The following is a 27,165-nucleotide window of genomic DNA, read 5'->3' on the forward strand; positions in this document are numbered from 1 at the left end:
TGATCAATGCCCAGGGAGGCAACAGTGGTGAGAGCAGTATAAATTGCAGCGACTTTTGTGACTTATTACTGCTCACTTTATGCCTCCCGTGCGTGGCCCTTCAGAGAGACATTGCATCCACTCATTAAGTACCTCCCCATAACCATCGTCGACCCCCATCCAAATGCTGGGCCCTTGAACAGCCCTTACATGCCAGTGAAATTCATCAAGCCCTTCATGAGCCAAATGCTGGGAAATCGCTGGGACAAAATGGCTAACCCATGGAGTACTACTAACGGTTTGCGATGCTCCTCAGACCCCCATGATGGACATGTTCCAAGAGGCGATAAAGACAATTTCCCCATGAGCTGTACTTGGCCACCATCGTAGTGCTGCACAAGGTGTGTCATCCCTCAGATCGATGTGAAGCATATCAACCAATTTCGCTAATTAATTCGGAGCTCTAGAGCTATGCCAAGGCACTGGCAACTGTCTCTTTCCCCTCCTATCCAACCGGACAAAAGCGGCTTCATGCCCCACCGGAGCATGAGACACTGCATTCACAGATGCAACTAGCTCACTTAGCTGACATATGGGGCCCAGCCGCGCTGTTATTGATTGGCTTCGAAAAACCTTCATCTCTGTTGACTGGTCCTTCATGGACCAAGTAATTACAAAATTGGGCTTTAGGCCGAGATTCCTCTCTTACGTTGTGGTGCTATACCCACACCCAAGGGCACAGGTTGGAGTGAATGACATCCTCTCTGGCCCCTTCCCAATCAGGCGGGGCATACGACAGGGATGCCCAGTGTCCCCTCTCTTATTTGCACTAGCGGTAGAGCCACTGGTGACATGGGACCATTGCGACACCCAGGTGTGGGACTTTGATTGGGGACTGGCAGTGGGAGACTGGATATTTCTTTACACAGAAAATATTCTTCTATTCCTCACACAGCCTTCCCTTATGGGCCTCCTTTTTCTCCAGATGTTCTTGGCTTACAGAGAGGCATCACCTCTACACGTCAATGTTACTAGGTCTCTCCTGATCCCACTCAAAGGAGATCAGGATGTGGTAAACTGGCATGCATGGCTACCAATTCACAAGTTGAGCTTCCAATATCTAAGAGTGCACATTGCCCAGGAGCCCAACCTAACCTGGAGTCTAAAACTGTCCTCTCTGGAGTCCAAACTGTCAGCAGCCTTGGGCACGTGGTCAAGACTTCCACTAAATATACTAAGCAGCTTGCCACTATTTAAAATTATGCTCCAACGCATCCTACACACACTCCAGAACATCCCTCTACTGGGACCACAAGCCTGGTTCTGGAAAATGACTTAAAAAACGAGCTCCTTTCTCTGGCTGGATAGGCCGGCCAAAGTGGCATACAGTCACTGTGTCCGCTCTACATATTATGGGGTTTTGGACATGGTGGAGTTGCTTGCATATTAGTGGGTGTCACAATTTCTAAACCCGAATGATTGGAAAAGTGGGGATTGGTGGGACCCAGGGTTCAGCTTGATGTGGCCCTAGTGGTATGAGATCTAATACTCAGCATTCTGTATGGAGGCCCGATAACCTGATCATTAGCTGACATTACAAGAACGGTCATCGGGGTGTGGTGCTAGGCCCTGAGGTGGATGAGTTGAGATCGGAAAATCACCCTTGAAACACCCCTATGGACCAGTAGTTGGTTACACCACACTGCTCAACTAGACCGCTTTAGACGGTGGGACCTCATTGGGATCTCAAAGCTAGGAGACCTCTGGTAGGGATCCCACTTGGGGTCCTTTAGGGAACTCCAGGAGTAATATTACCTGTATAAGTCACAGTTTTACCATTACTTGCAGTTAAGGCACACTCCCAACCCCCACCACTCACTTCTGGAATCTATACCAGAGTGTAACTCTCTAGAGGCATAACCTCTTATAGGCCCCATCGACAGATCGAGTAGCTCAAGATTCTACAGATCTCTAATCAGCAACTCCCCCGGCTCTCTCCTGAACCTCAAGGCCAAATGGGGCATGCACTCGTCCCTCCAGTGGGCAAGCCCTTTAGATGGACTGGATTGTAGGGGCGCGTGCATGTCTACCAGAGTATTTGTGATCCCTTCCAAACTCCTGTTCATTCAGTTCAACTATTTACACACAACATATTTCACACCCATGCACTTATAGTAATCCAACTGACTAGCCACATGCAATTTGTGTCAAGGGGCAGAAGCACCCTTCTATCACATGATGTGGGATTGTCCAGTCATCCTGGGCTACTGGAGGAGGATGTTCACACACAGAGATTTATGGGGAAATGGGTGAAGTCATTGAGCCCTCCTCGAGGATAGCACTGTTGGGACTTAGCAGTTCTAAGGGGGATTGGACACTTTTGGTATCGGGACAGTATTGACCAAATGTGATATAACCAAACATTGGCACCCCCCCAGCCCCACTCCGCTGGCAAGCTGGGGCACAGCATTGGACTAGTGTGCCGACCTCGAATAACTGGTTGATAACTCAAGAGGCTGCCCCAAGAAATATGAGCGGATGTGGGGGAAATTAATGGCTTCTCAATGTCTTGCCTGAGGGGCTGTGGCTGGGTTTTATGTGTAAGTAGGATGTAAACTCCGACCTTCCGTCGACTGTTGTGTTATCATTGTGTTACTGTATAAAGATGGTGAAACAGAATAAAATGGTAGATATATAGATTTCCTATTTATTTGTGCAGTAGGTCGGGGCTGGTGGAGCGGGAGAGGAAGGCGCCCCAGACTCAGATAGGAATGCATCCGTCTGTGAATGAAGGATACACTGTAATCTGCCCAAGATACACAACAGCGCATACCCCGAACGCAGAATTTGTGGGGGCAAAATGTGTGTGTGCAAGTTAGTAGTTTTTGCACATCCAAATTCTCTCTGTGACCTCACACATACTCTAAATGCACCTATTTTTTTAACAATCAGAGGTTGTGAATTTGGCGTTAGTTATTTTTAAAAACTGCGCGAGTTTCCAGTTTGTCGGCCAAAGTTAAATCAATGTATTTGTTACTTTTTACGTTGTCTTCTAGTATCATGGATACAATCTTAGGTTCCATCTCTTTTCATTCTACAGGCCCTGGAAAGTGAATTTGTCTCGTGCCAACTACATCAGTGGATTGACCTCATTTTTGGATACAAACAGCGAGGGCCAGAGGCTGTGCGGGCTCTAAATGTCTTCCACTACCTCACGTACGAAGGCTCCGTGAACCTCGACAGCATCACTGATCCGGTGGTGAGAGAGGTAGGTGACAAGAGGCCGCGCTAGCCCGTCATTGCTTTCTAAATCCCAGCGGTCGTTTTCCGTTGAAAGAATCCGTCAGTCACATTCATTCTTACCAACCAAGATGGTTGTGAATGTTCTGCAAGAACAAAGTGTGCATGGGATGAGAACCTAGTCGGCCTTAGGGGGAAGTTGAGTCATCAAAACGCCAGGAGTAGCAAAAGGAGTTCAGATATTGTTCATGAGCACTTTCAGTGACTGCACAGCGCCAGGATACTGTTTAACCAGTAATTAGCGCTATATAATTTTCACCAGCCTGTCACTTTCAGATTTAGTGGGAGCTAATGTGCCTTCCCTTTCATAGACTGAGGAAGGGGGAGCACGAAAGTCAACGGCTTATTGACACGAGGCATGGACAGAAACCTTGATAGATTCGTACTTTGCACTCTTTACAAACTGTGCATCCTTGCATTTGGCAGCAATTAGAATATTTGAAGCTCGTTTCCTGAATGCACCCTTCTTTTTATGCCGATTAACTGTTCATTAGTTATTTAATGAAGGGGATGGGAAACCACAGCTCGCTAGGAGCCTTGTCTAGTTGAACTTGGAGGAGGATGTCTTACTCTTGACACCTCTAAAATTGCATGAATGAGATGAGAACGCAAGATAGGCTCTTCAATTAGTGGGAGGGCTACCAATGGGGCTAGTGGAGTGCACAGTACAGGTGTGTAGATATTATATTGTTCTCTACAGGGCATTCACATGTTAAAAGCAAGGCTATAATGTGCTGGGACAGGTTATGCAGCACGATGAATTTTGTTATTATGTGACCTAGACTTCCTTATATTGTAAATATGGAAAGTAATGCATCTAGATATTTGGGTCTGAGGAAGAGGCAAACATTAAAGCAAAGCCTGGTAGTATTTCTTCTCTTTCTTTTGATGTATGCACACATGGTTCAACAATTTAAGGGGACATCATGAGAGTGCGTTATGGCCTTCTGCTCAGTAGGAGTAGACTGTGATTAAGATTGGAGAAACTTGTGCTCCAGTGTGTTGTGCTTTTCTGTTTTTTCTGTTAAGGTAGCGCTGGGACGCTCAAGGGCAACCACGCGCTTTATAAATCTAATTTCATTTCATTTCATTTGTGTGTGGTGGACATGGTAGTGGAGTGTCATAAGGGACTGGAGAGCAAGGCTATGGGACGTATGTTGACGAGTTGAATTTTGACCAATGAACTGTTTGGCAGGTAGTAGGTGGGTGTCCTCAGAGCCCATGTTGAGTAGTTTTCGCTTGGACATAACAAGAGCAATTAGGACTTAACAGGCGATGCCCTTGTCACATTATCCTAAGTGATGGTAGTTGGATTTGTATAAGATGTGCAATGGCTTAAATTGCCACTTCTTAATAAGTGAAGATCTCACCTCTTGAGATGAACCTCCAGGTCAAGGGTTTCCTGGTTGGTTAAGTAAACCACATATAACTAGCACAGAGTAATGGGCCAAACTGCCTCAAGGTGTTGGTCATCAGCATTCGAAAGGACAAAGGTCTCCTAATATAGGTTCTTTGGAAATCATGATGTCAAACAGCATTATGAACATACAACTTTTTTTTTAGTTTTTTTTTTATTTATTCGGTTTTGTACAGCGCACGGTTACCCAGGAGCATCCCAGCGCTTCGCCAAACAGAGTAACAATACAGACAGGAACAGATAAGAAAGATTAGCAGAAGAGGAAGGTTTTCAAGTGTTTCCGAAAACGTGGGAGACAAAGCTCCGAACGTAGGGCAAGTGGAAGTGAGTTCCAAAGAGAGGCGACATTAACGGAGAATCTCCTTCCTCCTGAACGGGCCTTTTTTACCCTGGGAACAACGATAAGATGTTGTTGGTCTGAGCGTAAAGGTCTACTGGCTTTGTACGTGATCACCATCTTTTGAAGGGCGGGAGGGCCTTTGCCTTGCAAGTGCAAATATAATTCCAATTGAAGACTTCAATAATCGGTGTACAGTTTATTAGAAACAATTTTACAAATAGTATAGTATTCTGTCCACAATCATCTATTTTATGGGCCATAAAGGGCACTGCGGAGTCTCTGTGCAAGATTGAAGAGCAAAGAGGCGGCAAAACAGATATCATTCCAGGAAAGTAATCAATTAGGTGTAATTAAAACCATTGGCCTGGGGAGTAGAAGAATCGTCCGTTTGTCCACTTCTAATCAGATTGATCTATCACTCTGAAAACGGACGTGGATATTTCTTTCTTTCTTTCTTTCATGCAACTGGTCTAATTTTTCTCTGTTTATGACCACTTCGAAGGGATTTTCCGTTGTCATCTGATGTGCTTTTTCTGTTGCTGAAATCTCTTTGCAAGAGCTTCCACAGAAGTAATTGCTAAGTGATCCTTTTATTGAAATTGATTGTTTTTTATTAAGTTTTCAGTCACACCCATTTTATCACTCCAAAATGATGAAACACCTTTAGATATAAATGTAAAAGAAAAATGACAATGGAACTGGAAGAGGGAAAAGGGAAGAAAAAGAGGAAAAGCACACTTCAGTCCTTCATTGTCACCTGGCCATGATGCATTGTAGCATCTCTTTGGGAAAACCTTCTGCATTTTCTTCTCGAGTGTCTCTGGTCTGTCAGAGTAGAGCAGTGTTTCCCAAACTTTTTTAACCCGTGGCTCCCTTGACCTAATTGGCAGTTGGCTGTGGCTCCCCACCATTTTTTGACCGGTGGGCGGGATGTAAGCACGACCTCTGGAGTACTTCCTGTTCGCTTCCTTAAATTAATTGACATGCGATGAAGGTATTATAATCATATTTGTAACAAAATTAAAAGATAACAGTTGTTTAATAAAAACTCGTTAAGTGAGAAACGATACTACAAGATTAATAGCCATATGTTTTCATGAAACTTTTTTTAACCACACCCACCATGCCACCTCAGAAATAACTGAAGTAAGCGCTGTCATGCAAAGTGCTGCTGCTAGTGCAATGTTGGAGATGAACATGAGAAATGTATGCTTTGGTGTTACATTCAGAAATAGCATTGCAATGGAAAGGGGATGAAAAGGATAACAGCTGCTAGCTATTCACAAACTACCAGCAGACCATTAGCCATTGCGGTGGTTCACGTATTTGTTGGGTTGACTTGACATGGTGTCCCACCCAGAGCACACTCTCCCACCTCATGCCATTGGCATTTCACCTTTTATTATGGAGGTTGTGCACTGGAAGGCAGGAGGGATCATTTTAAATCTCCATAGCACACAGATTAATAATCTGTTCATCATACATGCATTTTGTCATCAAAGCAATCCTTTTTGTTTTTCTATCCTCAATGCAGCAAGTTTCTTTTTTTATGTTTTATTCAGGATTTACATTTTACCTGCTGGACCATGCCAAAGACTCTGATAAATATTGGCAGAGCCCACTGCTCTAAGCATTTTTTTAAACTTTCACACATGAAAGGCGAGTCTGGCTGCTAGTTGTGTAAAACCAATAAATGCAATAGCCGAGGGGCATCGGTGGATGCTACAGATGTGGGGGTAAGAATAGCAGAACAAAAGAAATACAGAAGTTGTGCAGCAGGAGAGGTCACAAGCAAGATGAACAGACAGTAGGGCCAGGAATTGCAGGAAGAGGGCTGGAGCAAAGAAACCAATGGTACAGCTTTAAATCCAATAGAAGGCAAGTTATTGACTGCAGCTGGAGAAGCTGAGTCAAGAATTACAGAACTGCTAGCAGATGAGCTGAAGCAAGAGATGCAAGCAGGAATGCAGCAATAGAGCATGCAGCTGGAGGAACTCAACAAAAACAAATTATAGTAGGGTTTCAGCAATGAGTGTAACAGGAACTGAAGCAGAAGATGCAGTACATTGAAGAAGGAGCAGTAGTAGATGAAGCGAGAGGCAGAGCTGCAGCTGGGTGTGTTGTGCCAAGAACCACAAATGGGGTGTTAGCAATAGATATTCCAAGAAGAGGAGCGGGAGCTGTAGCACAAATCGCAAAAATAAGAAATATTGTAGGTGTGCAGGGAGAGATCATTAATCGCTGACAATAACCAAATGGCAGAATGCGACTACCCATGTCAAGCATTAGAACGCATTAAGTGCCTACAGAGCACCTGCTCTCTATGGAGTGTCATTCACGTGCCACCACTGATGTGCCGTTCATAAGCAGGCCCAGTGTTGCGCAGTGCCCCTGCCTATCTGCCACTTTTATTTTGTAGATTTGCCAACTTTGAATAATTTTTCACCATGTGAGGGAAGGGGCGGTCTTAGGTAGGAGACTATGTGCCAAACAATGCGTATTTCTCCAGCGCCTCACAAACGATTGTAAGTCTGCCGCACATTGCCTGTGATATTTGCATCCCCACTAATGAACATCGGCTGTGCAGAGGCTCCAAAAACGAGCTGGAAGCCTACTCAATGCGGTGGGTTTCAGCTCTCCTTTTGATCCTCAATGTGATTTTGGCTTATCACTTGGTGAAATTGTCCCATGCCATTTGTGTGAATAATTATTTAATTCACGCAGCATTCCTTTGCATTTTCAGTTCTAAGTAGAAAAATGCACGCCCCTAAAAGAAAAGCAAGGAATAGGTGAGCTACTTAGACCTGACCAGGATTCATTTGAAATCTTTGATGGAGGAGAGCCAGAGGTAAGAAGTGAGGGAGTAAAAAAGGGGAAGAGTGAAACTGAGTCGTTTCGTTTCGTTTCAAAATGCTTTATTCGGTTTGTACAAGTACAACCATGTAGCAGCACATAAATACAGTTTCAGATTCATATTTATGTCAATTAGATAGTGAAACAGTTTAAAAAGGAAAATAACGACAATGTCCATACCATTCTTGTTTTGGTTCAATTAGTACAGGGATATCACATTTTGGGAGCAAAATTAAAGTTGGTCATCCTGTATATTTTAGCAGCAGTTATTATACAAGGGAAAAAGATTTCGGACAGCCTATTATATGCATAAAATACTGTTAACATATCAAATAAGTATAAAGTGCAAAAGATCATTTTGTCCCTATAGACGTAATAGCAGCACTTTATATACATTAAAGGTCTGTGCAAAAGCGCTAGTGCAAAGAAGCCAGTGCAAAAGTCAGGTACCACTTAAAATATAACAGTTAGTTATAGTTACTCTGTATATTCTAGCAGCAATTTTTATACAAAAATAAGTGCAAAAATGCAGATGTAAAGTGCAGAAGTTCAGAGAACCTGTTATATACATAAAGTGCTAATGGACATGCCATGCCAGATAAATATAAAGTGCAGAGCTGTTAGGTCACTATAAATGTTATAGCAGCAATTTGTAACGAATAGAGATTTGTGCAAAAAACGCTAGTGCAAGGACAAATACTATTTAAAATGTAACAGTCTAGGGGATATTCGGGAGGGAAAGGTCATATTATTATAGATTTTCTTTGCCACATACATTTTAGAATGTAAGTGGCCACACGATAACACACATCCGGAGAAGCCAAATAAAATATCAGTTGCATTGCGGCTCTAGAATTGCACGTATTGTAATCTAAAAATAATTGCTTCAGATAAAACTTTCTAAAACCAGTATAAAAATTACAAAAAAGTAAAAAGTGGCAGGTGCTCTGTTTGGATTTCCCATCGCATGGACACAAACATGTTCCGGGTTTTTTTACTGTGGGGAAGGCCACAAGGTGGTGAACTATTCCCAACCTCAGACGGGCTAGAACAAAGCAATGGGAATTAATACTGACAAATGTGAGGTAGGAGGAAAGACCTGTACTAAGATTGAAATCCATATATAGTTTGAACGTACTTTGTGTTGCATACTCCTTTATTCTAATCCCTTTTGCATGGTCCAGGTAAATCAATTTGAGGTCATGTTTTGTTAAAACTGATTCTGTTAGCAAGTCTTTAAAAATGTCCTGGCCAAAAAGGGACTTATACCAAAATTGAATGTGTTGTAGCCAGGGGATTTTGGAGTGACAGTCAAGTTTGATGCAATCAATGATTAAATCCTGGGTAAACTTGGTTTCTTCTTTAGCCCATATGGACCGCCATAGGGACAGGGGGCGTAATGCAACTAAATCTATAACATGATTTATGCCTAACTCTCTATGGGTAATCTCATTTGAGGCCGAAGCAGGGAGGCATAATAGTCGTTTTAGGTACCTGTTTTCCTCCTGCTGAATGGACAGGCCAATCTGGGAATTATATCCCCATATCCCTGCTCCATATAGAGCGGAGGACAAACACCTAGAATTATAAATGGAGATCATCTCTCGGATTCTACGGCCCCCTAGTTTTGAGGCGAATCTGAAAATACAGTTAACATTTCTGGTCATTTGCAGGTCAACACTTGATTGTTCGTTTACCCATCTCCCATCGCCTGAGAAGATGATACCTAGGTAACAAAAGTATTGGACAGCCTCGAGTTTATCCCCATCTAAAAAGAATGTTTTGTTTTTCTCCGTTTTCTTTCCACAGGTCATGGTCATTGTTTTGCCTTTGTTAATTTTAAGCTTTCTGCCAAGGATAAAATTATGAAATTTCTCAATTAGCCTTTGCAACCCATTTGCGGTCCTGGAGATCAGGACCGCGTCGTCCGCATATAAAAGGACGGGTATTTGCTTTCCATTAATAATAGGTGCATCGGCGTGAGATTCTTGTAAAAATTGGTCAACCTGATTAATAAAAATGGAAAATAAAAGGGGGGCTAGCACGCACCCTTGTCGAATCCCTCTACCAACTTTAAAAAAGGGGGTGCATTCGCCATCTGTTCAGAATCTGACCTTACTTGAAAGGCTACTGTACATTCTGGCCAAGAGGTGAATGATTTCGGGCGGGGCGCCCATGGCAAGTAGTGTAGGCCAGAGCAGTGCGTGTTCCACCAGGTCGAATGCGGAACTTAGATCGGCAAAGCACATAAACAAGTTCCCTTCCTTGGCCTTCGTGTACTTGCCGATGATGAGTTCCAGGTTCACGCACTGCTCCATAGTCCCTAGACCCCTACGGAACCCGTATTGAATGGGTGAGAGAATGTTGTTATCTTCAACCCAGGACTCTAGTCTTACCAGAAGTACTCGACTCAAAATCTTTAACGACGAGTCCAAAAGTGAAATTGGGCGGTAATTACGTGCTTCTGCCCTAGAACCCTTTTTGAAAAGAGGCACGATAATTGATTGACCCCATGAAGTTGGCAACTGGTCTTCAATAGCAGCATTAGAGTAACGGGTCAGAATGGGGGCCCATAGGGTAATCTCGAATTTGTAGAAGTCCACAGGGACCCCATCCGGTCCCGGGGCTTTCCCACCCTTGCTCAATTCAATTGCCTCAATCACCTCACTTAATGTCACAGAAAACAATATCTTCTCCCATTTAAAACAGGTTGATGTATCAATTAAAACATTAGGATTAAAATCAAGAGTAAAACCAGAGGTAATTTCAGAGTTAAAAATCCCTGTAAAATGTGCTATCCAGGCCCGGCAACTGACATGTGAAGTTAGTTCAGGAAAATTATCATTCTTCAAGAATGGGCTGTTTACAGTGTCCCAAAAAAGTTTGTGGTCTTTGGTGTCAGCAGCCAGATCTAGTTTGGCCCATGCCTCATCCTGTAATTCCTTCTTCCTGATGGAGAGTACAGTTTTATAATTATGACGCTCTTCCCTGATCTTGCTAGCATCTCTTGGGGTGGCATCAAGTAGGATTTTCAACCTTTTAAGTGATTGTGCACAATTTTTATCAAACCATGCCGCCTTGACTTTCCTTGATTTTCGAACTTTTTGTGTCAAGGATTTCTCAATCGCTTTTGTTATATTTAGGAAGTTGGATAACAGAGTTCGTGGGCATGGGTTGGAAGACAAACAATATTCAACCTCTCTGCTGCAGTTTGTGATCACGTTAGCTACAAATTGGTTGGGCTCCACTTTTATCCATTTCACCCTCATCCCATTAGGTCTTTCAGCCACAATGTCCTGGATCGATTGGCCATAAATATTCCTTTTGGCTCCCCAGCCCAATAATTCGACAGTTACACTGTTATGGTCACTGACACTTTGTTCGATCACCCAGACGTTAATGTAAACTATGGAACAGGATAGCATTATATGGTCGATGAAAGACCGGCTGTTTCTCCCATGAAACGTCGGGCACCTGTCGTTGTTTGCGTTCTTGTTGCATTCTAAAAGGTCCAGGTCGTATTTGGCAAGTAATTTGTTTAAAACACCACCATAATTGTTATGCGGGAAGTGATTGTATACATTAGATTCCCTTCCTGTGTACTCCTCCCTGTGGCCGCATGCCCCTTTAAGAGCATAGTTGCATGTTTTGATGTTAAAGTCTCCGGCCCATAGAATTGCAGCTGGTTTGGGTGTACTTGAAAGGGTCACATCAATGGCCTGCTCAATTTTGGAAATAATCAGTTCCCGTTTATGCCCCACAATGTTATTATAGAAATTCACTACTATTAGGTCTCTACATCTGCTGTGAATCATGCGCAGAACAGAAGCGTGCTCTCCTAATATGGTGTGACCACTAACATGGAATTTGGTCAGTGCGGTGGATATCAGAGTCACCAACCCACCCTTGGCTCTACCGGCCTGGGAGGCCACTGCCTGAACGTTAAAAGATGTATATCCCTCAACGTGTACATCTTCCCTGACCCAGGTTTCTTGCAGGCAAATAATGTCATAACCCTGTTTGATAAAGTCAACCCAAATGGGGGTGTTAACCTTAGAGGCTAACCCTGCTATATTCCATGTGACGACCCTCAAGTTTTCATCTGTGGCTACGTACGATGGATCGGTAGCTGTTATGGTTGTTGGTGTTATATGATTCTCCGGATCGTTCTCACAGTTGCGTATAATTGCGTCTGCCGGGGTTGAGTCATCGGTGATTGCTACAGTAGTAACTGTTGTGGGTTCCTCAGCTGTATTTGCATCCGTCAGCCTAGGATCTTCAATTACAGGCAATCCAACAGCTACATTGTCCCCCAGTCAGTCATTTTCATCTAGTGAGTTAAATATCTGAAATCTGTTAGATGTTGGGACTGCATATTGGCCATGAACACTAGTACCTAACCCAGGAGCATTAAAATTGAGATAATTTGGGTTTGATATTCTAAATAGATTCGATGGTTGCTGTGGTACATACTGGGTGTTTTGGCCATGGGGAAGCATAAAGTGCCCTACTGGTTGCGCTGGTGCCTGCTGTACAGGCAGATTCGGGGTTTGCTGTGGTACATACTGGATGTTTTGGCCATGTGGAAGCATAAGGAGCCCGGCTGGTTGCGCTGGTGCCTGCCGTACAGGAGGGTGTAGCATATTTGTTGCTCTAGGGTGTTTGAAGTTCTGCACTGGGACTTTAAATCCCACCTGGTTCCTATAAAAGTAGTCCAGTGGGAACAGGGTGGTGTTGTAATCGTTATCGGCAGGAATTGGGGCATTAAGGATGGAATCTCTTGCCCATTCGGTAGTTTTATAATTTATAATTACACAGTCCCCACTTATTTCCTTTTTGCTGGGGCCCACCCACCCTACCCTTTGGGTTGAAAGAATCTGACTTGCCCCTCGTAGAGGGAATCCACAATTGTGGACTAGCCAGTGTAAAATTTTATTTTTGAGTGTTTCGCTGTTTTCAAATTGGGTGGGTTTTAATTTCGGGACATTAGCAAGGATAGCCACGTATGGTCTACTTTCTGGCGGGAGATTAATCACTGCGGGAATGATGTTGCTATATTGGCTGTGTGCCGATGGATTCCCGTTTCCCGAAGTATGACCCATTGCCTCTCTACCTCTGGCCTCAGAGGGCCCACTTGTCATGTTACTTGTGGTAAAGTTATGCATGGAACTGGGCTTGGCAATAGTTGTCGTTGGAGCGACATTTCTAACAGGGGGGACCTGTGTATTAGTTGTATTAGTTGTACTCGAATTATCCTTATTTTTATGGGATGCATGCAGGGAGGTTGAAATAAATTGCGAACCCAGCTGTTCAAGGATGTCTAGCTTTGCTAAACCTAATTTCTCCAAAATTTCCACCCTTTTACATATCTGATCGAGTTTGTCAATTAGGGGGGAAATAAGAAGCTTCATAGCATCAGCAATTTGACACTTTAAAGATTCCACATTAAATGTGGTAGGATTAATATTGCCTCTTGGCCCAGAGTTTAAACTTAACTGTGGGGGTGGATGCTCTCCTCTGTTTGCCTGCTCTGATAGTAGCGAAGTTGCCTTCTTTTTCCTACCCCTTTGTTTCACATATACCCTACTTGGGGCCAGTAGTTTTCTGTTGCGTGTGCGCCTGGGTCTACTGTGGGCAGATCCATGAACGGGCGTGCTATCTGCACAGCTAATGATGGATGAATCAGTTATGGGGATAAGAACTTCATTCTCGCAGGGAATCAAAACGGCACTGGACTTGGGCGTATTACTTTGCTCCGATACCTCGGGTGGTGTAACGTCAATCTGTAGATTTGGCGTTATTGACAACCGACTTTCCCTGTCTTGAAATAATGCAGGAACTGTGAGATCACTTTCCACGTGAGCAGGTTCGCCCCCGGGAAGGCCCGCATAGGATTGCATTAAAATGGAGTCATTCGATAATGATGTCACATTTATATTGTTTGTGTTATTTGCGCTGCAGTCAACGGGTTGTGATATATGCTGAATTAAGCAGGCACTGGGTGGTAGAGATAAACGTCTCTCAGTGTTTTCAATAGCATTCGCTACCACCACAATAGTCTGTTGCAACATACGATCGATTGCAGTTAATGTTGGTAGCGGTGTTTTTACTGAAGCATTGATTCTTGTGGCAGAGCGTGTACGAATGGGGGTATTTTTGACCAGGTTCTTGCTATTGGACTTCAGCTCCATAGATGCTATATATCAATCAATCAATCAATGACACTTGTAGAGCGCGCTACATACCCGTAGGGTCTCAAGGCGCTGGGGGGGGGGGGGGGGGGGTGCCGCTACTGCTCGAACAGCCAGGTCTTCAGCTTCTTCCTGAAGGAGAGGTGGTCTTGGGTCAGGCGCAGGTCGGTCGGGAGGGAGTTCCAGGTCTTGGCGGCCAGGTAGGAGAAGGACCTTCCTCCTGTAGTCGCTCTTCGGATGCGGGGGACGGCGGCGAGGGCGTGGTTGGCTGATCGGAGGTGGCGTTTGGGAGCGTAGAAGTTGACTCGGCTGTTGAGGTAACTCGGGCCTCGGTCGTGTAGGGCTTTGTGTGCGTGGGTGAGGAGGCGGAAGGTGATTCTTTTGTTGACGGGGAGCCAGTGAAGGTCTCTCAGATGTCCGGAGATGTGGCTGGTTCGTGGGATGTCGAGGATGAGTCTGGCTGAGGCATTCTGGATCCGCTGGAGTCTCTTCTGGAGCTTGGCGGTGGTACCGGCGTAGAGGGCGTTGCCGTAGTCCAGACGGCTGGTGACGAGGGCCTGGGTGACGGTCTTCCTGGTCTCGGTGGGGATCCACCAGAAGATCTTCCGTAGCATGCGTAGGATGTTGAAGCACGCCGAGGAGACGTTGTTAACTTGCCTGGTCATGGAGAGGGAGGAGTCCAGGATGAAGCCCAGGTTGCGTGCATGGTCTGTCGGTTTGGGTGCGGTGCCCAGGGCGGGAGGCCACCAGGAGTCGTCCCAGGCGGAGGGTGAGGAGCCCAGGATGAGGATCTCCGTCTTGTCCGAGTTCAGTTTCAGGCGGCTGATCGTCATCCACTCGGCTACCTCTTTCATCCCTTCGTGCAGGTTGGCTCTGGCGGCGGCGGGGTCGTTGGTCAGGGAGAGGATCAGCTGGGTGTCGTCGGCGTAGGAGATTATGCTGAGGTTGTGTTTGCGTACGATGGCCGCGAGGGGGCTCATGTAGACGTTGAAGAGGGTGGGGCTCAGAGATGATCCTTGGGGGACGCCGCAGATGACTTCGGAGGCCTCTGACTTGTACGGTGGTAGGCGGACTCTCTGTGTTCTTCCGTCGAGGAAGGAGATGATCCATTCCAGAGCCTTCTCCTGAATTCCGACGTTGCTGAGGCGCTGCACTAGGGTGCGGTGGCAGACAGTGTCGAATGCCGCGGAGAGGTCCAGGAGGATGAGGGCCGCTGTTTCTCCATTGTCCATCAGGGCTCGGATGTCATCGGTGGCGGCGATGAGGGCGGTCTCGGTGCTGTGGTTGGCTCGGAAGCCGGACTGTGAGGGGTCGAGGGATCCGTTCGTCTCGAGGAAGGCAGCCATCTGCTTGTTGACGGTCTTCTCGATGACTTTGGCTGGAAACGGGAGAAGCGAGATGGGGCGGTAATTCTTGAGGTCGGTGGGGTCCGCTGTTGGTTTCTTGAGTAGAGCGCTGAGTTCGGCGTGTTTCCAGCTCTCCGGGAAGATGGTGGTGTCGAAGGATGTGTTGATGATGTCTCGCAGGTGGGGTGCAATGACAGCGTCGGCCTTGTTGAAGACGTGGTGAGGGCAGGGGTCGGTCGGTGATCCGGAGTGGATGGAGTTCATTGTGCGGATGGTGTCTTCGGTGCTGATCGGGGTCCAGGCGTGGAGGATGGTGGTGGGGGGTGGTTGTTCGGTCATGGTGTGCGTTGGTTGGTTGTTGAAGCTGCTGTGTATGTCCGTGATCTTGTTGTGGAAGTATGAAGCGAGGGAGTTGCAGAGGTCTTGCGATGGGGTGACGTCGTTGTTTCCTGCGCTGGGGTTGGAAAGCTCTTTCACGATGTTGAAGAGTTCCTTGCAGTTGTGTGCGTTGTTGTGAAGTATTGTAGACAAAAAGGTAAATACCTTAGGAGTGGTAGCGATTTGGCCAGGGGGTTGTGCCCAGCTCAGACTCCTCAGGCCTCTGAGGGCCACAGAGGGCCCGCCCTTTGCCCGGGCTTAGCCCCGGACACGGCCCCGCGCGCGGTCCCGCGATGCGGGAAGACCAGCCCCTTTTACGGCGCCTCCAGGCGCTCCGCCTCTACGCGACTTCCGGGCCAGTCGCGGAGGCTTCTGGGGGCTGTAGTCTCTACTCCCCCGCTCGGCGGCAGTCCCGATGTTGTAGGGCTGCGGCGGGGGGAGGAGACAGCTGAGGCAGGGGAGTGGTAGAAACTGCTTGCCGGTTGTTGGACTCCCCAGGCAAACGGTGCTGTGGCAGAACGGGCTCCCAAAGCGGCAGACAGCGTGCAGCGTGCAGGTAGGGACACACGCTACACCTCGCAGGTTTAGGCGTTTACACACCCGCTCCGCCGCAAGACCAGCCCCTTTTACGGCGCCTCCAGGCGCTCCGCCTCTACGCGACTTCCGGGCCGTCGCGGAGGCTTCTGGGGGCTGTAGTCTCTACTCCCCCGCTCGGCGGCAGTCCCGATGTTGTAGGGCTGCGGCGGGGGGAGGAGACAGCTGAGGCAGTGGAGTGGTAGAAACTGCTTGCCGGTTGTTGGACTCCCCAGGCAAACGGTGCTGTGGCAGAACGGGCTCCCAAACGGGCAGACAGCGTGCAGCGTGCATGTAGGGACACACGCTACACCTCGCAGGTTTAGGCGTTTACTGAGTCAAAGAGGGGAAGTGTGTGTAGAATAAAGCGGGTAGCATTGGATATGTGAAGAATGCAGTGAAGCGGAAAACAAAGAAATAGATGCAAAAATGAAAAAGAGAAATGAAAGCAAGAGGGGGAGGAGGACAGAAGAGGGGACAGACAACGGGGGCAGAGGAAAAGTACGGAAGGTCGCCAAAGAGGGAGGTAATGGAAAGGATCTGAAGTCGTCTCAATTCGGGTGAGAAGATTGTACTCTATGAATTAATGAACGGGCATTTGTAAGTGATCATCATGGTCATAAAGCTGTCAGAAAAGTGGAACTCCCGGGGAGGATGCGTCTTACAACTGGAAAATAACAATTGTATAAGCATGTTTGTGACACCTGATTAATTCCGATCTCCCCAGGAAAAGAAAGAAAATGAGGCTTGTTAGAAATGAAGCCTGTGCACAACGTTTGTGTGTTTATCCATGCATGAGTGTGTGTGTGATCATGTGTTTGTTTGTTTATAGCGCACTAATACTCTGGTGTTCTGGCGCTCTGCACTTCTGACATCACTGCCTAGTCTAAAAAGTCAAAAGCACATGGCAAGGGCTCTCGGAGAAGAGACACGTAGGTCGTGAAGGTGGGAGGCCGCACGCGAAGCATGTTAGCAGTATACGATGGTGGAGATGTCCGGACGTTAAAACCTGGTCTCTTTGTCATCAGACAGAGGAAGGCTAGCGTAGAGGAATTAACACACATATTTATAAACTTTTTTTTCTCTATCTTGACCAGACATACCTATTTGTAACTTCTGTTGAGGGTCCCACGAGGCACGGCAGAACAGGGCGGGTGAGCTGCGTATGCCAGTAATGGTGCTCAGGCTACGTCCGCGAAAACACATACATACGCACGTATGTACGCTCTTGGGCCAAACCATTGTACCCGCATGATGCAGGTGGAATTTGTAACTTGCCCGTACTTTGCGTATCTTGCGCTGAGCTGGAATACGTTCATCCTGCATTCAGGCCCTGGTAGGGCCTCAAAAAGACTAATATTTTAGTGCCTACAAACGGTCAAACTCTATCTTTCCCACATCGTGCGCGGCGTCCCTGGCTACTGATAACGGTGCCCCGGGGCTCCGAGGCGCACAGTTTGGGAACCACTGGAGTAGAGGCATCTGCAGTTGAGTCTATCTCATGTTGATTTTGAGGTTTCCTGCTACTGGCAGCTGCCTATATTTTCCGTTCAATCATATAGAAAAGGCCTACAGATTATGTGACCAGGAAATGGTATTATATACCTGGAAGGTCATTGGTAATGAGTTGTCATGGATTCCCTCACACGTCCGCCTTTAAATTTGCACTGACTATGACAGTATAATGTAGCAACTGCAGTTCATAACAAATTGTACAAGGCTTTCTATGGTTGCTTTGTTGTAGTGTCTCTTTGGATTTAGCAATATTTTCCATATTGTCAAGTTTTGTGGCCAACAGAATGAAGTTGCATCTTGTCATGGAAAAGATTCACTGCTATTTAGGGTTTATCATGGTCAAAATATATAGCTGTTGGAATCCTGAATGGATATATACAATTTGTCTTTTCAAGGGGAAAAAACTTTCAATGTTTTAGATGCCTTTCCTGGTGCTACAATTCTGTCTTTTGTTTTTTGAGCATTTTGATTAGTATGCTTTGGTTTTCCTGATATTCGCTAGGGCGACACACCAAGTTGCCAAATTAGAGCTCCTTTATATTTTTTGAGAGGGCCTCCTGGTTTCTTGTGGTTTTGACCTTAGTCGAGTGTTTTTTCCACACCACACCACACCACCCAAGGTCACAGTCTGAGAAGCATGTATTTTAGTGACTATCATACTAGGCAATTCCTCATCTGCTCCGCTGTAGAAGAATGTACTAGGTTGGAAACTGGAACGAAGATCAAAAAAATCTCTCTTACCAAAGCCCGCTGAATCCTAGTCATGGCTACACAGCTCTGCCTCACTTGCCATAATACTTTGCAATATAGCAGATAGATTCTCGCAACTTTTGGAGAGATGGTGTGATCATGTAGTCTTATGAAATGAGAATTGCACTCCCTGTGCCTTATGTTTTGGTTTATCAGGACTGGATGGGTAATTTCCATCACATGGTGTTTGGCATATTCATCCCTAGATCGGTAAATACGTTGTTGTCTTCCAAATAGTCATGGCCAAGCTTAAACTTTGTCTAATATTTGTTACAAGGCCCAACACAAATGGCCATTCATTTCTGAATATTTAATTGTTGACTATATGTATGACTCTATTTTGGTGACTTTTAAGTAAGAGTGAAATCTAATTAGAGTGTGTTGCAGGCACAAAGATCCCATTTGTATGGTGGACATCTTTTGACTTCAGAATCTTATTTTACTGGGGACCCTCAGAAATACTTTATACACCTCTTGTAGTTAATAGGAACATTTTCTGATTAGACCAATCTGGAATTGTGTGGTGGTTCTTGATGAATTATGATGTTGATCAGATTCATTTCAGTTTATAGTGTCCAGCCTGAGTTTCTCTCGAACCAATAAATAGACGGTCCTGAAGAAATCCAGATATGCCACTTACAGATTCATCTGGTTACTGGTAGTGAACTTGTGCAGTATATGAATCAGCACATAAATCTTCTCAGTTGTGGGTAAACCAGGCTAAAGCTTCCTTGTAATGGAGACTGATGTATTCAATAAGAAGATAGATACTTCAAGTAGATTACTTAGGTTGCTTTATTAAGGTAGTTGTTAAGTTATAAATGATAAAACCCCATCAGGAGCAGCTGTCCTGCTGCTCAGCCCTCACCCAACTGACATTCACAACACATTCACATTCCATTCATCAACATTCCACATCTCATGCATACTAGCTGAGCAGCAGGAAGACTCAAGATACAACATATCTCCCTTCGTTAGGGGAGCAACTGCATTGAGCAATAAAAAGGATGACATTTTTAACATTGCATACAATACATTTTAACTCATCTCGCGCACTACAGTCTGAAAAGGGCATTACTTCCTGAAATAAACAACTAACCTACATCCTACGTTCTTGTGCCACAAATCATACCAGTTGGCCAGACAAGTATAACAAGAAAGACACACCAGAACAAACCTTAACACCATACATATCAGGAAACAACATGCCCACCTCAGACGAAGAACAAGCACTCACATAACTCATTCTTGCGCCACAAAACAACGTGCACACCTCAGACCAAGAACAAGCACTTACATAACTCATTCATGCGCCGGGAAACAACATGCACACCAAAGAGCAAGAACAAGCACTTACAAAACTCATTCATGCGCCAGGTATCAAACACCACACAATATCGAGAAAAAAAAACTGACCATAAACAGCATAGTCATCTCATGTAAAGGGTGACCACATACAACATAGCCCCCACACACAGAAACCAGTGAGTCAGCCAACAATTTGACAATACTCACACACAACATTAGTTGTGGAACAGCTCTGAGTGACTTAAACACTTACAACCAGCAACACTATCAAGGGGTGACTATATACACATAGCCCCCCTAAAACACAAGCTAATGAGTTGCCCAACACCTAGACACACCTCACACACAACATTTGTTGTGGAACAGCTCTACACCAACCAATTAGCGGGCTAACAACTCAATGCCACTCAAACTCACACACAAACAAATGACTCCACTCCAGAAAAAAAAAACCCTTAGGGATGGTAACCCCTAAAGTGCTCAAGTTCTGGTAACTATGTTTCCGATGTAAGCTCCTCCACCACGACTTCATGATTGATAGTCTTTCTTGAGCAAGCTCTAAACATGGTCTCTCACATCCGCCACAATTACAGGAAGCATAGTCCCGTTATTGCGATCAGAAATGTTCCACAGTTCCCTCTGCGTACGCCGACTCGCTCCGACTCACTTCTATTCTCGAGGCCTTTGAGCAATTCCTGTAACAGCCTGGCCCTGAATTTTGCCAAACTTCGCATAAATCAGTAAACACCATATGCAAAAACGAACTGAAACAGTACCTGGTTCACGCAAACAAGCTCCTGATAACATCAATGGCAATACCTTTCCCTCATAATTGTAGAGTCATAGCATGAACACGGTCTAGTGTTCAAGAGTGTTTGTATTACACTTCACACCCACCCACCACAGACGTCATGGTGTCAGATGACGCTGGCAATAAAAGGGGCAGAGCGCACGTGCTCGTGGCCATTCCCACTACCCCTAACTGGTGTCTGTGTCAGGTCATTGCTGCTAGCTACCATGCGGGCCTAGGGCCCTCCCCAACACTACACTGGCGACGAGGCCGGTAGTGCTGCCCATGCGTGCCACTACCCACTGCTAGTTCTACAAGAAAAAGGGGAAGAGAGCTGCCCGCCTAGAGGGCATCCCCTGCAGCTGGGCGCAGCGCGCCGAGAAGCCGGTGGGCACGTCGGAGCCCCGCAGTGACCGGGAGCCCCGCAGCAAGCCGACCGGAGCGCACCCGCATCGACCGCCACCACCGGGTGCCACCAAGCAACAGCGGACCGCCCAGAGCCCACCTGCGACGGCCGCGAGGCTGAAGACCCCCACCGGAGAGGTGCACGGGCCGGGCGGAGCCCACCCGCCACGACCGCGACAAAGCATCTGGCCCGCCGGCCGAAGGTGAGCCCCAGGGGCGAAGTGCCCGTCATGAACTGTGCCAATGAATAAGCAGGACCAGCGGAGCCTACCCGCGGCCTGCCCGAGTCGTCCCCCGCCCCCGCCGCGTGTGTGCGTAGAAGCGGCGGGGCACTGAGACTGAAGCCGGCGTGAAAATAAGTGTGGCCGGACCCGCAATCACCAAAGACAACGAGGGGGAGGGAGCGGAGTAGCTAACCGCCTCCCGACCCCCCTCGCAATGTGATCCGGGCCAGCGGAGCCCACCCGTGGCCCGCCGGTAGCGCCCCCCCCCCCCCCCAAAGGAAGACTCTGCAAAGAGCCGGCGGAGCTCACCCGCGGCCTGCCTCAAGCGTCCCCTGTCCCGGGGAGAGTGACCAGAGCCTACCGCGGGTGCCGCCCCGCACGGCCCCAGCGCCGCAAAGGAAAAGAAACCGCCACCAGCACCGCCTCTCGGTGCTCTCACCCGCTCCGCTCAGAACACGCCCCCGCACGACCACGCATCGCCCACCAAACCCCCTGCCCGCGCGGGGACTGAGGAAGCCTGCCGCGGGCTGGGAGGGCTCGGAGCAGTGAAGGCAGAGCGGGCGCCAGCAACAGGAGCATGCCTCACCTCCTCGATTTCCCCGGCGGGACAGTGAGGCGCCTGCATGCGGCCAGCGCCGCCGAAGATCCGATGAGCCTCCACCTCGTGGGCTCCATAGGAAAAATGAAGTGCCTGTGAGCGGCCAGCGCCGCCAACCATAAGCTGTGCCACACAGGAAAAACTTTAAAAACTTGTACCCTGTGCACAGCCACGGAGCAGTACCTCACCTCTCACACCCATACTCTCCTGCACACCAGGTACCACAAATGAAAGTGTCGGCACACACAGCAAGCATGTGAGCATTGACCCCATGATCCAAAATAACAGTGCCTCACTTACATGCACAGGCACTCCTATGTGCCCCACCCTGTGAGCAAACACAGAGATGCAAATAAAAGAGACTCACCAGCTCCCAGCAGCAGCAGCTTCAGCCCCCTGTGCACTGTGACAATAGAGTGCACATCAGGGGAAGACAAGCCAGGCTGCTACCAAATCCAGCAACACTGCCACCCAGTGGCCAAAAGCAACAGTGCACCTACATCCACCAGTACCAAAACATGCATTGTACAACGCAAGCCCAATCAGCAGCAGCAAAGGGGCGACAGACTGAGTAACGCCCCAACGAAAGCATCCAACCTCACGCAGCAAGTAAGTGCGCAACAGCGCAAGTGACACCCACACACACCAGCAGAGAGTCGGTGGCTGCCACTCCCAACGCGACGTGGGAAGAGGCGCGAACGTCTCACTAGGCATCCAAGCACTCACAGGACGTCTGGAGGAAACGACTGCCAAGCGCTGGAAGAACGTCCAGGGAAAAGACTGCCGTGATCAAAGGACGGAGAGAGCAGCGACGCCTTGTGGCCACAGGCGCTCACCGCAGCATTAACTACTCCCGCCAACGGTCCAAAGCATCAAGTACCTGACGACAGCCAAAGCAGCAAGTACCCAACGTCACGCAACAGGTATCCCAGAACCCTGAACAGTAAGTGCGCAGACAACGCGCCACGTGGCGACGCACAGCCACCGCAAGCAGAAAGAAGAATGCATGCAGCGCCATCGCGCAGAACGATCGCCCATCAAGTGCCGACCCGCGACAGATCCATGGCGCCTCCCAGGAGCCGATCCGCAGAATGATCGCCCATCAAGTGCTGACCCACAACGGGTCCCCCAGGAACTGTTGTAGCGCAAAGTCCGACAGGACGACCGAAAGCAACCTGCCAGGCATCGGCAGAAGTGGACCACCAACCGGTCCAGGACGTTCAACCATGAAGAGGTCTACAAACATGGACCCCCGAACGTCACCAACAAGCATCAAGAAACGACAGCATCAAGAAAAGAAGGTTCGCGACACCAACTCTGGCTGCTGAGGAAGAAGGAGAAAGTGTCCCGACGGGGACAAGACCAGGGGTACACATGCAGAGTGCGCGCACTGCATGGAGGACCCAGGTCAGGAGAGAAGACACTAGATCGGTCCAAGTGATGTCGCGAAGCAGGAGGAAGAAAAGAAGAGATCCGGGTGGCACATCTACCACCGCGAAAAGGAAGGAAGAAAAGAAGAGATCTGAGTGGCACGTCTGCCACTGCGAAAAGGAAGAAAGAAATGATGAGATCTGAGGGGCACGTCTGCCACTGCGAAAAGGAAGAAAGAAATGAGGAGATCTGAGTGGCACGTCTGCCACTGTGGAAAGGAAGGAAGAAAAGGAGAGATCTGAGTGGCACGTCTGCCACTGTGAAAAGGGAAGGAAGTATATCCATGTGGCCTGTTGCCACAGTTAAGAGTAGAAGGAGAAGTCAGTGCGAAGCAACGTCCCCACAGGGAAACAACTAAGGAAAGAGAGAGGAGTGCAGGAAGACCACTCACTCCCGAAGAGAAGTAAGGCGACAAGTGCCAGGACAACGGTGCGAGGAACACGAGGCCGGAAGAACACCAGTGGCAAAGAAGACCAGCTGACAGACGATGTTTCCGCACACCCAGGATCTGCGGAGAGGAGCAAGCGAGACCGTTGGTGACATCCACCTTTGGGGTCACACGGACACTGCACACATGCCAGCCGTGGTGACTCAGGGGCAGAGGCCTCCGGGACGCAGTCCCCGCGACGAGAGACGGTCCTCCGATGCCCATCCGAAAGGTCCGGGGAGGGCGAAGACATCGCAAGCAAAGACAGAAACCAACAGCTACCTTGGGACGAGGCTGCGGAATCTGAGGTGAGACACATCGTCTCTTCCATACCCCCACTGACGGCGGGGCAGGAACAACTGATGTGGACACATCCAGCCCAGCGCAAATCCGAGAAAGAGGACCTCAAGGATATCCCGTGGCAGGGGAACACCGACGAGAGGGGTCATCCTAGTGAGAGGGATGCCTTGCAACGGATCTGCCTTTTGCCAAGTAGGACACAGACTACAAGTGAAGCTAAGGCCGAGACCGGAAATCGTGCATCATTCCCCGGCGAACCACAAGAACTCTAACTGCACCCGTCGCCATGGAAGTGACCAAAAGAAGGACTGTGAGGACAATCTTGTCGCAGAGTCGTCAATAGACTGGTTCCATCGAGCACCCCTAAACCGGTGCCACTGTGAACTGACGTTCCCCGCAGCAGATTGAACACCCTCTGTGACGCCAAGCAGCGGCGGATAAAAGGACTCCACGGAAGTTGAACACTTAACTGCATCCAGATACAGTTTGTTTTTCCCACAGGTTGATTTCTGTATGTGGGTTTTTGTGATTAAAAAATGGGAGGGATGTAGAGTCATAGCATGAACACGGTCTAGTGTTCAAGAGTGTTTGTATTACACTTCACACCCACCCACCACAGACGTCATGGTGTCACATGACGCTGGCAATAAAAGGGGCCGAGCGCACGTGCTCGTGGCCATTCCCACTACCCCTAACTGGTGTCTGTGTCAGGTCATTGCTGCTAGCTACCATGCGGGCCTAGGGCCCTCCCCAACACTACAATAATGAATGCCAAGATATGCCACTTCCAAAATGGAGGCACGTATTTTAACGTCAATACGGGTGGTTCACGGCACACACATGCGCCAAAGCATTTTCCACAAGAAAAGACTTCACAGAAGATGACACCGATGCTTGCTGCGATGTGAAACCAGTCTCGAGCAGATTACAAAACAGACACGGTAACCGTTATCGCTCCAAGTTCATGAAAACGGTCATAATAATGAAATGAACTTTTCGAATGTAAATATCTCCAGAAAGATTACCATTTCCAGTACATGTCTGTGCTTTTTCTTTTTTTAAAACGCAAACGGAAACTGTCACTTCTCCATGCTTAAGCAAACGTTCTCAAATGTACTATACTTTTGCCAATGTCAATATTTCAGAAAGATTCACATTTCCACACAAAAGTAGCATAGGTCCAAAAGCACAATTCATCCCAAATCACCTTCATCCGAGGCTCGATTTTCTGCCTCCGAAATAAATGCTGTTAAACACTTGCAAACACAGCAAGGCCTTCAACGCTTGGTTATCAGATGTTACTGACCCTCAATATTTCACTACATGGCTCGAACTTTGCTCATTTAAATCAGTCAAAACAAAGGCAGGAAATTGATCGCACTTGACTCTGAGGCTCGATTTTAGCCCCCGAAGATAAACATCAGAGCGACAGTGATAAATGACGCACTTCTCTATGAGGCCCGATTTTTTTTTTTGCCCCCGATCAGACATCAACATTAGTCTTTCACTCTCCACTGAAACTTCAATTCGGCTGATTTTTAGCCCTTGAATAACAAGGTTCTGGCACACCTGGGTATTAGGGCGACCGATGGCAGGGTCACTGATGGGGTTTTTCCTTTTGTGCCAGACCACGTTACATACGTTCATATAATAACTTTTGAATTCATTTACCTCAAATTATTCTTTTCTTCATTCTTCTAGTTTCACTTCCAACAGCTTAGACTTCTCTTCACTTTTTTAGTACAGTACTCCTATGCTTTTCAGTTTCTTTTAAGTTGCACGCGTAGATTCTTCTCCTCAACAATCGCCAAATGATGTATTCAATAAGAAGATAGATACTTCAAGTAGATTACTTAGGTTGCTTTATTAAGGTAGTTGTTAAGTTATAAATGATAAAACCCCATCAGGAGCAGCTGTCCTGCTGCTCAGCCCTCACCCAACTGACATTCACAACACATTCACATTCCATTCATCAACATTCCACATCTCATGCATACTAGCTGAGCAGCAGGAAGACTCAAGATACAACAGAGACAAAATGTAATTGCCTGCTATCACTTGTTTCGTTAATGTAAGGCTACCTGAGTGATGGTTTTACAGACAATGTTGATCAGACACAACATATCACCCGACCTTTTTTGTAAATGGCCACAAGATTGAAAGTAGTCTAGAGCAGTAAAAACAGCAGAGGCTGTTTTTAGCTTGACAACAACCAGACAGTACCTTAGCTGAAATACTTCAGGAGGCATTATATTAAGTCCAGTTGTAGTGCCTTTTGTTAGATGACTGAAGGGATTCTCAATATATTTTTGGAGAACAGACTTCCAGCCTATGTGCAGAGACCCTCCAACTCACTCAACTATTTCCCTCTTCTCTGGTTTGCTTACTGATGCTTCTCAGCCTTTGCTGGCATTGAAAATAGTGGTGAAAATGGGCCAGACAGATACTCTAAAATATTGGCCTTGATATTTGACATCCGTTCACATAGGCCTTGGGCAAAGCATATTCACAATTTGCTATGATTATCTCCCGGATTGGCAGCTTCCAGCGCCTCACACATTTATGGAGCAAATCATTCTCTTTATCAACAATTTGTAAATCTCTCATTTGTCTGAAGCCTTGCTTCAATGAGCCTCTTTATCGAATGCTTAATCTATATCTGTGGTGTTTAACATTGTTGGTCATACCAGTTAACCACCTCCTTGATTGATTCCTGAGTTCTATAATCTTAGATTATTTACTCTGTGATCAGTTGTAGAATGATGTCCATAAGAGTCTCATAGTGGGCATTGATTTCATGCTCTTTCCTGTCAGGTTCCTATTCAAGTAGGCTCCTTAAGGGAGGGAGTCTGCATGTTCTGCTGTTTTGTCTTGTTGGCTCAAGCCTTAATTGTTTTCAGGTAGAGATGGTTCCATCTTCAAATACAGTATCAGTGGATAATTTTCACTTTGAAGGTGGAGCAAGATCTTAAATTTCTCTAATCTGTCTCAGTCTATTATATTTCATCAGTAAATAGCCACTGCTGTGCTGTCCACTCTT

At 47.0% G+C, this 27,165-nt stretch overlaps 1 protein-coding gene across 7 annotated transcripts in view; it reads left to right on the plus strand.

Moving 5' to 3' along the window:
• Positions 1-27,165, plus strand: part of NBEA (neurobeachin) — a 1,787,704-nt gene that overhangs the window by 1,623,927 nt on the left and 136,612 nt on the right. For all 7 annotated transcript variants that reach the window (XM_078657170.1, XM_078657173.1, XM_078657172.1 and 4 more), the window contains one exon: positions 3,080-3,247. In XM_078657170.1, coding sequence (XP_078513296.1) covers positions 3,080-3,247 — 168 coding nt within the window. The remainder of the gene's footprint in view (positions 1-3,079; positions 3,248-27,165) is intronic.

Source organism: Lissotriton helveticus, chromosome 8 (assembly GCF_964261635.1).
Source record: "Lissotriton helveticus chromosome 8, aLisHel1.1, whole genome shotgun sequence".
NCBI classification, from domain to species: domain Eukaryota; kingdom Metazoa; phylum Chordata; class Amphibia; order Caudata; family Salamandridae; genus Lissotriton; species Lissotriton helveticus.